Raw genomic sequence first — 15,250 nt, forward strand, 5'->3', positions numbered from 1 at the left:
CAGATTTGACAAACTGGGCGGAAGTGATTTTCAGTGTTAGTGATCTGAATGTTGTCGGTGATAGTAAATAAAATTATACACGAGTGTAGGGACGTCATGTCTCAACAAAGATAAAGCAAAGTTAAAGTCAAAATTGACCAGTGTAACAAGAAACTAAAAACAAGAAAGCGGGAAACTTCACTGTGCCCCGAAGTCGCAACAAGAGATTGGCACATCGCTTACATCCAAGTGTAGGCTTTCCATTTATTCAGACTTTTCTTTGATCTTTAAAGTGCCCATAACGTGTAGATTTTTATTTTCCTATTTGAAAGTCCATATCGAAAAATTAACTTTTGAGAAAGAACTTTTCGATACGAACGAGAGGCGAATTTTCTAATGGAATTCAAATTGCCCGCCATTTTGGCACACCACTCGCTCAAGTCTTCTCTCAACTTATGACGTGGGATTCAGGAACACGTGATTAGAGAACATGAGGATTTGAAAGTTGATGTGAAAAAATAGCTGAAAGATTCGTTACCGCTTGATTTAACAACACAGCTGATCGTGAAAAAAGAAAAAGTATACATGGGAATACTTTTTTCGACTCGGAAAACGCAATAGCCCAAAAAAGAAGGAAAAAATGGCCGTAGATTTTGTCTTGGCGAAAAGAAAGAACTGGGATCCCGATAAAACTTCGTCACCTTCCTAGATTCCCTTCAAAGACGATGACTTCTAGTATTGTTTGGACAGCAACATGAGAAGATCGTTGAAGACTGACAAAATTCGATTACAGGAACAGACATATGGTGTTGATTTAATTCCCTCGCGAGACCTTCCTTCTTGTTCTTTTACGCAATTTTGTAGCCATTCCTCGTCTGCTGATGGTTCTTCCACGTAGGGTTCCGTGTAGTTCTGGGTTTCAGTGCTAGCGCTGGCTGACTCGTCGAGACCGCAACTACTCGCCTCAAATTATTTTTTTTAAATCGCCAGTTTATTCACTTCCAGATTCAGAGGCACTTTCCTTGATGATAAATATGGGTATTATTGATTTTTTTGTTTACTGAAAAATACCAAAAACGATCGCTGAGCGATACCTTGGCGTTGATTAGTAAGAAAAGGTAAGACCCACGCCAACAAGCATTCCTGAATTACGTCACAGCGAGCCCGTGAAGTCCTGACCAGCGGAAGGGCTGTGTAGGATTGAAAAAATCGTAGAAAATTCGCCTCTCGCTGGAATTGAAAAATTCTTTCGCCAAAGGTCACTTTTTAATATGGACTTTCAAACAGGAAAATAAAACTTTTAGGTTATGGGTACTTTAAATATACACAAAGCTAAATGTTACGAAGTATGTTCCATAATGATACATTTTAATCGTAACTATCGCCGCTTGCTGTACATTTTTTACTCCTCTTCGTTGAAAACAGAATTATTCTCATCCAAAGGATGCCAGGAATTCTGATACATTGCAACAAAACGCGCGAAAAACTTGTTTTGGTTGTACTCAAACTCTTTCCTATTTGCAACTGAGAAAAAAAAGGCCAACAATTGACTTCAAGAGAAACTCACTTTCTTAGTTTGAAAACGTTTCTGCAATAGCTTACACGATTAGCGTACAATACGCTAATCGACCAGACCTGTCCAGAGCAGCAGCACCCAAGTCACCGATGTTATTGCGAGACAAATCCAACTCTTTCAGCATTAAATTTCTTTCTATTGCTTCAGCCAGTGCAGCAGCACCCGAATCACCGATGTTATTGCCAGACAAATTGAACTCTCTCAGAGTTGGATTTCTTTCAATTGCTTTCGCCATAGCAGTGGCACCCAGGTCACCGATGTTATTGCGACACAAATTCAACTTTGTCACCATTGAATTTTTTTCCATTTCTTCAGCCAGTGCAACAGCACCCGAGTCACCGATGTTATTGCCAGACAAATTCAACTCCGTCAGCCTTGGATTTGTATGCACTGCTTTAGCCAGAGCAGTAACACCCGAGTTACAGATGTTATTGTCAGACAAATCCAACTTTGTCAGCCTTGGATTTCTTTCCATTGCTTTAGCAAGTGCAGCAGCACCCGCGTCACTAATGTTATTGCCAAATAAATCTACCCATGTCAGCCTTGAATTTCTATCCATCGCTTTAACCAGAGCAGCAGCACCTGAGTCACCAATGTTAATGCCACACAAATTCAACTCTGCCTGTCTTATATTTCGTTCCACTGCTTCAGCCAGTGCAGCAGCACCTGAGTCACCAATGTTATTGCGAGACAAATCCAACTCTTTCAGCATTAAATTTCTTTCCATTGCTTCAGCCAGTGCAGCAGCACCCGAATCACCGATGTTATTGTCAGACAAATTGAACTCTCTCAGCCAAGGATTTCTTTTCATTGCTTTAGCGAGGGCAGTAGCTCCCGAGTCACCGATGCTATTGCCAGACAAATCTGACTCTGTCAGCCTTGGATTTGTTTCAATTCCTTTAGCCAAAGCAGCAGCACCCTCATCACAGATGTTATTGTCAGACAAATCCAACCTTGTCAGCCTTGGATTTCTTTCCATTGCTTTAGCAAGTGCAGCAGCACCCGCGTCACTAATGTTATTGTCAAACAAATCAACCCATGTCAGCCTTGAATTTCTATCCATCGCTTTAATGTTAATGCCACACAAATTCAACTCTGCCTGCCTTAAATTTCGTTCCACTGCTTCAGCCAGTGCAGTAGCACCTGAGTCACCAATGTTATTGCCAGACAAATTCAACTCTGTCAGCATCGGATTTCCTTCTATTGCTTTGGCCATAGCAGCAGCACCCGAGTCACCGATGTTATTGCCAAACAAATTCAACTCTGTCAGCATTGGAGTTCTTTCCATTGCTTTAGCAAGAGCAGCAGCACCCGAGTCCCTGATGTTATTGCAAGACATATCCAACTCTGCCAGACATGGATTTTTTTTCATTGCCTCAGCCAGGACAGCAGCACCCGAGTCACCAATGTTATTGACAGAGAAATCCAACTTTGTCAGCCTTGAATGAATTTCTATTGCTTTAGCCAGAGCATTAGCACCTGAGTCACCAATGTTTTTGCCAGAAAAATCCAACTCTGTCAGCCATGGATTTGTTTCCATTGCTTTAGCCAGAGCACCAGCACCTGAGTCACCAATGTTTTTGCCAGAAAAATCCAACTCTGTCAGCCATGGATTTGTCTCCATTGCTTTAGCCAGAGCAGTAGCACCCGAGTTACCAATGTTACTGCCCGACAAATCCAACCCTGTGAGCCTTGGATTTCTTTCCATTGTTTTAGCCACAGCAGCAGCACCCGAATCACAGATGTTATTGCCAGGCAAATTCAACTGTGTTAGCCTTCGATCTCTTTCCATTGCTTCAGCCACAGCAGCAGCAGCAACACCGGAGTCACCGATGTTATTGCCAGACAAATCCAACTCTGTCTCTGAAGTAAAAAGGAAGCAATTTTTATGAAGCCAAACATTTTTATTAATGTTCATTTCCTATTATTCAATTAGTCATCTCATTTCATGTTTTTAATTCTGAACACTACTACTCAATAAACCCTATTATTAATCACATACTGTATCTACAGCCTCGTAGAATCATAAGTCAAAAAGCTATGCTAGTGAAAATTCTTATTCTTCTGCGGTTATTTTAAATCACAACGTATGGTACTTGTTTTATTTAATAAATTATCACACCTTTCACTTCTCCAATCATCTCCTTGGTGCAGTCTTCAATAATGAGATACACATTGGCTTTTTATTGCTTTGTTTCACGTTATAGAGCTGTTTTCAATTGAGTGTCGTAAAACAAATACCAAAGCAATTACTTTAACCAATCACAGCAGGTGCAAACAGCGCAATGAACCAATCCAAATTTGTAGCAATTCCGTGTATTTTGCTTACAGCATGGAACAATCGCGATTGGTTTTGGTTTTCCTTTTCATTGGTTGATAAACTGGCAAAACATTTCTAAACCAATGACTAAGCGTAGCAATTGCAATTACGTAATTACTTTCGTCAGTCATTTGAAAACTGCTCTATTGACTTTTGGCCTCATAACAACGTCACAAGATTGTACTTCACGTTTGTCTAACGCAAGGCTAATAATGGTGGCCAAGGTGGCCAATTGAGAGGTGAAAGGGTCCACTCATGACACCTTTTATCTTATCTCACCTTAGTGACAGATTGATTTTATTCTGTGGAATGCCAGACAACTGGTCAATGGGGCAGCTTTAGGGGTTAGATGGTTTAAAATAGATATTACATTATTGCAAGCTTTTTTTGCCTTCCATAAAAATCAGGATATAGTGTTACATGATCAGTCCCAAAAGAGTCCAAAGCTGATATTCGGTAGAGCCATTTGTTTCAGTGCCTGACAGTGTCTAAGTTGATGTTTTTATGCACGTAATTTACAAATTCTAAATTTGGCTTTATGTCAACCATGTTAACCTGCCTAAAATCAATTTCTGATGAGACTCTTACTAGAAGCAATTGCTTACTGCAGCACATTTATGTGCAAGATCACAGCACAATGAGGTAGTCCCGCTCTTTACAAAATATAGGCACAAAGTTCGTTTTAGAGGGCCACGAGTTTATCAGTATTGTATACTGTCGAGTGCCACCCTCAAAAAATAAAGTCGATTATTATTATTATTATCATTGTTATTATTATTATTATTATTATTATTATTATTCATAATGATTTTGTGAACATAGACACATTAAAACTAGTGATAAAACGTTAAACTCCGAATTTATGACGCCATTATCAAGGAGTTGGAAATGAATATATGCGAGTTCATAACAGATATAAAATACTCCAAAATTTGCATAAGTGAAAAAAAAAAAACAAAACAAAACTAGACACCGACTTTAGAACAGATTGAATCTGTTTGCACGTTCAGCCGTGGTCTTAACTGTTTGATGTACAGCATTTCGTTACCCAAACAGTCCAATTTGTTCTAAGTCCAATTTGTGCAAATTTTGAGTATTTTATAGCTGTTATGAACTCACATATTCATTTCCAACTCCTTGATAATGGCGTCATGATTTCCCTGTAATGTCGGAAGTTTAACGTTTTATCGCTAGTTTTTACATGTCTATTATCATCATCATCATTATGATTATGATTATTATTACTGCAGGAACAAAACCAGAAAACAAAAATACCACCTGCACGATTACGGTCACAATCTTGAGATATGGTGTTGGGATCAATTGGTGTTGTTAAACTGTCATCCTCTGTATGAGAAATTCTACTGATGTCTGTCTATTAAGCGAGAAGAAGAAAATAACGGCAAGATCAATCAAACTGTTACAGGATAATCCTTTTAAACTACCACTACCACTACTGTAGGAAACAAACAACTTTTTTGAAAGACATGTTTCGGCATGCTTATGCCATCATCAGTTTAATGAGTTCCTAAGTGTGAACAGTTATAAAGTCTACGGGTAGATGAAACAATTATTACAACATGACGTAATACAAAAGCGCGTACTAATTACAGCGTAACATCAAGGTGTAAACTAAAACGTGAGAAAAGTGTTGTAATGCTGCAATTGTTTGTTAAGTTCAGGTTTGATCTTATTTATATAAAAAGCTTCTTTGAGTTTTAAATCAATTGAGTTGCTGGCAGAATCCAGAATACTAAAGCACGAAGGGGAGTATTTGTTCTTACATAGGGGAGTTGTGTTGAAATGCTTAAAAATATGCGAGTTTTTATCGCTTTCGGTGTGTTCCTTTATCCTGGTAGAAAAATGGCGACTAGTTTTGCCAATATAACGGGAATTACAACCCGCACAAGGAAATTGGTAAATTAGCATGGATTTTAGAGCAACAGGAGTACGATCTTTAACACTTAACATGTTTTTAATTTTAAATGAAGTGAAAACTAATTTGATAGTTTAAGTTTCGCTATTTTGGAATAATGGCCAACAAAAGGGAGTTTAAAATAACGTGTATCATTGTCATTATTAGTGTTCCGGCTTTTTTGAGAAAAAAACCCCTCAAGATACCACTTGAAAGTTCTGTCAATAATGTGCGAGGGAAATGAATTACGTTTCAAAGTGTCAGAAAGTTTATTAAGATCGTTTTGAAGGCCGGAGGAAGTGTTGTTGATTTTATAGATTCGGTCAATAAGAGTTCGGAAAAGGCCAATTTTATAGCATGATGAAGTAAGTACTTGCTACTATTGCGACCTTACGGAAATAATAATAATACTACTACTACTACTACTACTACTACTACTACTACTACTACTACTACTACTACTACTACTACTACTACTACTACTACTACTACTACTACTAATAATAATAATAATAATAATAATAATAATAATAATAATAATAATAGCCGTCCTAAGCCACACCCACTAGTTTTTACGTGTCTATGTTCACAAAATCATTAATAATAATAATAATAATAATAATAATAATAATAATAATAATAATAATTCAATAATTTTAAAGAATTCTAAAACAAGTATTAGGCTTATAGAGATACAAATACTAGTACTAATTCTAATAATAGCAATAATAGTTTTTTTTTTTTTTTTTAATTCTTGTTTCCTATAAACATGTGTATTAAAATAAAAATAAAAAAAATTTAAACAACTCTTAGCATTATAGATTTGATAAACTAAAGGAAAGAAAAATTATAAATCAATATTATAGAATGTTAAGACGCTCTTTGCCATAAACTCGGTGTCAGAGGATAACGCTATTTACAGAAGAGCAAAAACTATCTACATGCGACCGAGACTTCTAGTTCTAGATCAGTCTCCTGTATATTTGGGGTAGTTCTCCTCCTAGAACGCGAGCCTCGCAGGCAAACCAATGCAGATCTCAAAATGGCAAATGAGACTCGAGTCCTAATCCATGCGATAGTGGAAGCGTAACTCTCCTGTTTCTTCACTGACAGTAATAATAATAATAATAATAATAATAATAATTGTTATTATTATTATTATTATTATTATTATTATTATTATTATTATTATTATTATTATTATTATTATTATTATTATCATGATTATTATCATTATTATAATAATTTAGTTTAATTTATTGATTGACAGGATGGTGATACAGGACTGTGTAAGAGGAAAGAGCAACATCAGTATGGCATGGATAGATGTAAGAAGGCTTATGATTCCGTTAATCATAAGTGGTTAAGTACCATGATGGCTCTTCACAAGTTCCCAAGCTGGATAGAAGCGTGTGTAAAGAACTTGTATTCCTCGTGCAATATCAGAATCGTGGCAAAGACGAAGAATGGCCTGGAAACGTCAGAGACGATCCGATTTGAAGGTTGATGCTTTGTGCCCAAGACTATTTACCCTATGTTTAAACCCCGTGGCATGGATGCTCAAGGCGACTGAAGGATATAACCTAAGTAAGCCTTTCTCCACTAAGATCACAGACCTTCTGCACATAGATGACCTTAAAGTGTTCGCTGCTTCTGAAAGTAAGTTACACAGAGTGCTGACTACTCAAGCTGCAATGAGAGACATCGGCTTAGAATTAAACCCAAACAAGTGTTCCATCATCAACGTGAAGCGTGGCAAACAAGTATGTGATGGATCATAAGCGAAACTACACCACTCAACCGAGATAGCAAGTCTGAATGAGGGTGAATGATACAAGTTCGTTGGAGTACTAGAAAACGTGAAACAAGACGACAAGGTGGGCCTAAAACAGGCAGCGAAGGTACATCTTCAGAAGATGTCTGTCATATGGTCCAGTCCTTCCTCTAATTGGAATAAATTCAATGCATCCAATCAGTTTGCACTACCTATGTTTATCGTATGTGGACCCAGACCTGGCCGCTAGCTGAGCTTCGACAAATTGATCAGGAAACAAGAAAGATTATTAATGAGAATGGTGGTCGGCACCCTACAAGCCCGAGTGCAGTGCTTTATCTGCCAAGAAGTGTAGGCTGAAGAGGCCTCCGATCGGTGGAGCTGGAATACAAGCTCATCAAGATCAAGGAAGCTTTGAAGGTTAATGAGAACCCTGACCCAATGATAGCAACCGTATGAGATTTTGACGAGAGAGCATCCGAGCGAGGCCATCACTCCTTAGGCAAAGATGCAGTAGAGTATGCAAGAAAACTGGAATTTGGAGTTGAAGTTATCCTATCCTCACCCAGTGTGCTGTATCGTGGAAGGTGAACAGATTCCAAACAAGCAGATGGAGAAAGCCCTTAAGCAAGCACAAGTCAACATGTCAAGGAAAGACGTGGAGGACCAGAAGTGGGAAGGCAAACTGTTGGTCATCACCCATGACTATAACTGTCGACTGTGTGGAAAAGAACCAGAGAGTGTCGCACATGTCCAAGCTGGATGTGGTGCGATAGTGGAATCAAAGTACGTGGAGAGACATAATTATGTTCTTCGAGATTCTTTCCAACTACAAGTTAGTATCCAGGGAAGACTACGCATGGTACAAGCCAATCAAGCCAAAACCAGTCTCTAAGGATGATCAAGTGACAGCCTTGTGAGACGTCCCTCTTTTTGCTGAAAAGACAGAAGTACAAACAAACCGTATTAATGTGAGAATCATTGACCAGAAAGAAGAGAAAGTTATTCTAATAGAGATGAGCTGCCCGTGGATCGATAATCGTGTAGTCAAAGCAGAAGAGAAAACAAGGAAGTACGAACCATTGTGATTCGAGTCAAAGAAACAGTACCCAGACTATCAAATCACACAGCATAACATTAATATATAGATTTAGCCAAGCCTAAAAGCGGAGGTCCCTGGTTATTTAATCTTACTGCCTGTAGGGTTAATGAAAATAAAAAGTTTCGAATTGTCCGCGTTTTAATGTTTCCGGTTGCTGCTTCAATAATTAAATCATTTTCTTTGCTTTCTTCTGTAGAAAAATTCATTGCCTAACTGGTGAATTCCATGGTAAATTTTACGCTAAAAACCGATACCGCATGAATCACAAAGCAATGAGTGTGATATCAGTTTTTCGAGTGAAATTTACTGTTGAATTCACCGGTTTCGCAATGATTTTTTGTTGAACCGCACGAGTTTTAAAAGAAAACAAGCACACCCTCAGTGAGTGAATGGAAAGGAAAAAAGCCATTTCAGAGTTAACTGTCAATACCCAGCGAATAGGAATAACGCTAAAATTGGAAGCCATAAAAAACTTTGTCAGCTTAAGGTCAAACAAATAATTTTACTGATGTACTTTATTCCACTTTATTATATAGATACTGATGAAATACCAGGATTTCTCCTTTTACTAAAAAATCATATCTTCACCGCGCGCAGTGAACGTATCATTTTTATCTTTCACATGTGAGGATATAGCTGTCGTCATGGTAACGAACACGATTAGCCAATAAAACGCGAGCTTCCTCTTCATCGTACGATGCTTTTGTGCTTTAATAGAATTCTTCTCTACTACATTAACATTTTTACTGCAAATTTTACATTATCATGATTTGTTTTTCATAACTTTCATATCTTGTTTCATGTTACACGACATGCGTGTTTTAGTGGTTGGTGAACACTTTTTTAGCATTTTGCAAATGAAAAAAACAAGTTGTTTTAAATCTATACATTTCATCAATCGTTCGCTTCGCTCACTCGTGAGAGATACTTTCAGCACTCGAAGATAAAATTCGTATCCCCGCGCGGCCATGTAATATCCTCTATTTATCTCTGAAAACTAGATCATTCACATTTTATTTATTTCATTGAAACACGCCAGCTTGGCTTGGAACAGGAATCGGCAAAATACGGCAATGTAACCAAGAAAGGACGAACACTAAATTACCTTTAGGTGCTTTAAACAAACTTCTGAAAACACAAGCTCGTGAAATTTCCCTCTAATTTTACGAGAACTCATTTCAATTACGTGTTTATAATATAAGGGCAAAATTTTCTTGTCACTGTCGAGGCACCGCGAAAACCAGTTGGACAAACGGATTAAAAAAGCACTTGTTCGTTAGCATTTTAAAGCCAAACAAACAAACAATTCAAGTTTATTTTGTGTCCAAAATAGTACAGATAATTTTTATTTAATTCCAGTTGTCAAAAAAAATTCGAGTTTCATTCCTGAACAAAGGAAAAACCGATTAAACCACTTAAAAAAAAACAACGCATCCCTTAAAATAACACTGAAATGGTTTAGTGCCTAAGGAAAGAATTTGTGGAGTAACTTCTGCCAACAAGTATGAGCTATTACTGGTATTTTGTTTTGTCGTTGTCGTTCTCTTTCGCTCTCCTTTCGTTTCTGTTCTAGTCATAGGTCCTCCAGGCATCATGTGACCTTATCACAGCTTCTAAAGATATGCCAAAAATTGCAATACAGAGAAAAAAGCAGCTCTAAGCAAATTAAAAATAAGCACTCAGCTTTAAGCTTATATCCCTCCGATGCTTGACTTGAATAACTGCGTAGCCGCCAGTGTGGACCACACCTATCATGATATGTCAAACTGGATTGAAACCAGCGAAAAGGCAGAAAAAAAACATTTCCCAAACCGTTTTCCACCTAAACACGAAAGGAGTTGACTGTGTAAGAACTATAGTTGACGTAGCATGGCTGTGTAGCCGCGTCGAGCCACAGAAAGCGCGCGAAAAATGAAGCCTCACTTATTTTTAGGTGAGTGGGTTAACCTAGGTTGAACCTGCAATTCAATCGAAAACCAGTACCCGGTCAGCGGTCAACTTAACAAAAAAAAAGCTGACCTCGGTGAGCTCTAAGCTTGAGCCCACGACATATTCACATGATACTGGTCTGCGGAAACTTTGCTTTGACAGGTGACAATTGATCAAAACATGGATGTCCAATATAATATCAAAGATGTATGCTGTAAACTAGTATGATACTAGTCACATTGGCATACATCGAGGGGTGGACGTACGGACGTTCATGACGTCATGGCTATAAAACCAAATTTTCTCGCATAGATGGGTTACTATATTTTCTTAACAATGGTGCTCCGCGCGTCCGCAGAGCTTGTATTGGGCAGATACTCGAAAGAAGTAACGGAGTCCGTTCAAAGTCTCGTCAGAGAGAGAAGTAACATAGTACTAAAACAGATGCAGGAAGCCATGCTACCAAATACCCTAAACATTGCAAGAAGTATGAAGATACTAGATCATGCATGAACAATGAGCACGGAACTCAACTGACATACAATTACAGTTAATAGATTTTTGAAATAGTTTTTAATTTCCTATTTTGTTTATAGTTATATAGTTTCATTTTATTGTTCTTAGTCATTTAAGGACACTTCCGACATCCTATATAGAATCTACCAAAAATACTAGACTTTAGGCATTACTCATCAGGGATTGAAATTAGAATTCATAATTAAAGGAAAAAAGCAAGGATTATCCAGCTTTTATAAAATACATCCGTGGGATTTTAAGATTTATAGTTTTCGATTAGTTTAATCTAGATAGATTTAATTAAGATTTAAAGTGCCTCTGTGATAAAAATAACCACTTCCTTTTTTCCTTCAGATTTTGAGAGTGTGTTTGCTTAACATCTGACTGGCAAAATTTTGAGCTTTGATTTTTATCCAAAGGCCATTTACTTTGAGTGTAAGTTTTGGATTTCACGGTCCGCCATTACTCACGTTCAAAACTGACCGATTGGACCTCAGACGGTTGGATCCAGGGAAAAGTGACGTCAGAGGCTCACTAGCTTAAATTTTCAGCGTATGAACGCAACTTATTATACATGCAAAGCGTGAGTTTAAAAGTCTGAAAGCCCAAAACCCCCGTGCTGCATATTAATTCTGCGGCGTACACACGTATTGCATTCTTAAACTAGTGAGCATTTGACGTCATTTTCTCCTCGATCCAGCTATCTCAAGAACATAATGTTAGTAATGGCGGACCATTAAATAGGAAAATTACAGTTAAAATAAAGAGGTGTCTTTTTGAAATCAAGGCTTAAAACGTGGGTCACTTAGTGTTTTGCTGACATAGTTTTGAAATCGAAAGAAAAATATGAATTGATTTTTTGGTCACAAGGGCACTTTAAGTAGGTTTTTAAGAGCTACTTACGATTTTAAAAGGGAATTCCAGCGATCGGTCACGGGATCTCACGCCCAATCACTGTAGTTACCTTACGCATTCATACGTATTAACTGCCATAATCATAATCATAATCATAATCATAATCATACTCATAATCATAACCATAATCATAATCATAATAATAGCTATACAACTCTGCAATTCACAACTTGCATAGAGTTGCAAAGAACTGTTTGAATTGGTCAAGTCTTATCTTGGCACTCACCCATACTTGCCCTGGCTTAACTGTACTTCCTGTTGAAATTAAAGCAGACACCAACGTTTATTATTTTGGGATTAATATGTTTGTTTTGGTTATGCACACTGCAGTATACAGTCCACTCAAACAACTACAGGTTGACAAACCTCATGAAATAGACATGGATCATGGAGCCCGGCACCCAAATGGCTGACAAGAATAGGATGGAATAGGGTTCACCTTATTTAACGTCAAAGTCCCTTTACCTCCTACAGAGTATTCTCCCAGGAAACTGACGGTGCACTTGTTTACCCCCACACCCCTTCTTTCCATCAGTGCTCCCTTTTAAGGGTATGTAAAGCTACCTGAAGCTACACAGAATGGAAAAAGTCGATTAGCAAGGATGTAAGGTCACTAGTGATCAAACTCAGGACCACTCACACAGAAGGCCGCGCACTAACCAACTGTACAATCCTTACTCCTCCTTTTAGGGCACAATAGGAACCCTTAATGACAAAAGCAAAAACCAAAAATACCACCTGAATGATGAAGGTCACAATCTTGAGGTATATGCTGAGATGTGGTGTTGTGATCAGCAGCTGTTGTTAAACTGCCATCCTCTGTAAGAGAAGTCCCATTGTAGTATGACTATTAAGAGAGAAGAAGAAATCAAATGCAAAATCAAATCAAAATGTTACAAGCTAATCCTTTCAAACTGATAAGATATCCAGCGGGTGGATTGGAGGATTTACTAATTGGCTTTGCAACTCAATCCTAGAGTTGCAATGACTTGTGTTTGAATATTAATTAATAAATTGGTACTCACCCCTAATTGCCCTTGCTGAACTGTGCTCTCTGTTGAATAAGCAGACGTGAGTTTTTATTATTTTGGATTAACGTGTTTGTTTTGATTATACTACAAGCCCACTCAAATAACCACAGGTTGACAACCTTGGATCATTAAAAACCAATGAGAGGGCACCCAAATGGCTGAATAAAATAGGATTCAACATTAAATTAGATAGCAAAACTGTTGACAAAGAAATGCAAGTCTACTGACCAAAAATTTCCATTGACATTTGTGATAGGACTATTAAAGAAACAGTTACTTTTTGACATCAGCAGCACAAGTCACATCGGTCAATGAGGTAGTTTAAAGTATTGCTTTCAGACTGAAACTGGGCTTAGGACATCTTTCTACTTGCTAGTACTCAGCTCCTTGAACTTCGTGTTCTAGTCACCCATTTTCTATGTGTACACATCCCCCCAGACTTTGGCCTTATCAGATTAATGTTAACACCTTCTTTGATCAGCATGAGTCTTTAAAGAACACTCAGTCTCATCAAATAGAGCCACATTCACTGCAAATTTATACATTCACCTGGCTGGATTTCCATAGGCATCTGACCATCAACATTGTTCACCTGAAGATGAAAAAACAATGGAATTAGTTGTTTATTCAGTAAAATGTGCATTCCCAACAAAATTAAAAACCTGTGCTAATACAAAAGAAGGAAAGTCTTTTTGAGGATAAGGCATGTAGACTCTGATGTTTGAGTATAGAACACAAGGACACTTTAAATCTTATACACATAGTGTAGCAACTATACAGAACTCACAAATGTTTTGCCATAACCTCTATTTCTAATATGCTAGAAATAATGAATTCAAAGTGTTTATTGTTTCTGGTAGTTGTACTTTTAGTGCTTCTATGGTTGTTGGAGAGATTAAGAGCACATGTCGGAATATATTGAGAATCTCAAAGCAGTTCCGAAAAATTGAATTTTGGTTTATACCACCCAAACAACCCTTTGGAATGGTTATTTAAAAAAATGATATTAAGAAATCCCCAAGCGCTTTACATTTGGAGAATTTTAGAAAAGTTCGAAAATTCACAACAAACGCCATTTTTATTCATGAAATTAGTCTAAATTTCGAACTGTTTCAAAGAAACGGTACGGGCGCGAAAAAACATCTTCCTCACATATTTAGAAGACTTCCAAAGCTTCAAGACTGTGTAAATTGTAAATATAATTCCTGGCCTTCCTTACTCACCCACACTGTGCATGGTGTTTTGAATGTAAAAATAACGCCTAACTTTAGCCGCCCAAAATCGATCTTGGTATGTTTCAAATTGAAAAACCAGTTATACTGTATGAAAGAACGGTTACTTTATTTACAAGAACGTAAAGGTTCAGCTCTGCAAATTAAAACGCTGGTATGAAATGAAATTTTAACTGGAGCCCTTCGGACGCTGTGCGTGACACAACGTAAATGTAAACAAAGTGAAAGGAAATGTCAACAAAGCGGACAAAATCGCACGAAAATAATTTCTTTCTCATAGAATCACATGACATTGACAAAAAAATTACTTTTCAAATAATCCCTTCTAGCTGACAAGCCAGTAAAGCAAAGATTTCTGTTGAATGATCTGAAAAAAGTCTAGACAAACAGCAATCGAAACCTGAACATCACAAAATCGGGTCAACGGACGCTTAGTTATATCCTGTAAGATAAACACACAGTAAAATGGCTGACGTAGTTACAAAGGCGCTTTATTGCTCGTTACGTGATGTACAAATAACAACGTGCTAGGGTGGTCTACATATTTATGTCACATCCTTTCCCTTTTAAAAATAAAAAAAATTAAATTAATTAAATTAAAAAAATAATGATAATAATAATAATGTCTCAGTCCGTGGATTTCAAATGAAAAGAAAAGCGAAATTAAAAAAAAGTTCTTAGTCTCTGATTGTGTCTTAGAGGTCCAACCGTTTTGGTTTGAGTACTTGTCTGCCACTAACATAAGCCTCTGAAGTGTCCCCCTTGGGTGGTTCAGGGTTGTGGTGCTGCCGCGGAGGTGGAATTACAGGTGACACTGGTGGGGCAGACTGCTCAGTCTGGTCCCCAGGCAAGTTGTGGCGTGCACCACCGTCAAGAGACTGCTCTGTATTTAAACTTCTAGTACCTGGGGCTGGGCAAACTCGCAGATGCTGCCTGTTGCGGTGATAGTTTCTGCCATCAT

At 37.7% G+C, this 15,250-nt stretch overlaps 1 protein-coding gene across 5 annotated transcripts in view; it reads right to left on the bottom strand.

Moving 5' to 3' along the window:
- Positions 1-223: 223 nt before the first annotated feature.
- The window catches only part of LOC138019427 (NLR family CARD domain-containing protein 3-like), a 48,862-nt gene continuing 33,835 nt past the window's right edge, over positions 224-15,250 (bottom strand). For 4 of the 5 annotated variants that reach the window (XM_068866218.1, XM_068866217.1, XM_068866215.1 and 1 more), the window contains 6 exons: positions 13,607-13,649; positions 13,052-13,080; positions 12,765-12,873; positions 12,253-12,281; positions 5,154-5,250; positions 224-3,418 (listed from right to left, as the gene is read on the bottom strand). In XM_068866218.1, coding sequence (XP_068722319.1) covers positions 1,578-3,418; positions 5,154-5,250; positions 12,253-12,281; positions 12,765-12,873; positions 13,052-13,080; positions 13,607-13,649 — 2,148 coding nt within the window. In that variant the 3' untranslated portion in view covers positions 224-1,577. Of the gene's footprint in view, positions 3,419-5,153; positions 5,251-12,252; positions 12,282-12,764; positions 12,874-13,051; positions 13,081-13,606; positions 13,650-15,193 lie in introns of all 5 variants that reach the window. The other variant, XM_068866219.1, reaches the window with a different exon arrangement.

The sequence above is a fragment of the Montipora capricornis genome, chromosome 10 (assembly GCF_036669925.1).
Source record: "Montipora capricornis isolate CH-2021 chromosome 10, ASM3666992v2, whole genome shotgun sequence".
Lineage (NCBI taxonomy): Eukaryota > Metazoa > Cnidaria > Anthozoa > Scleractinia > Acroporidae > Montipora > Montipora capricornis.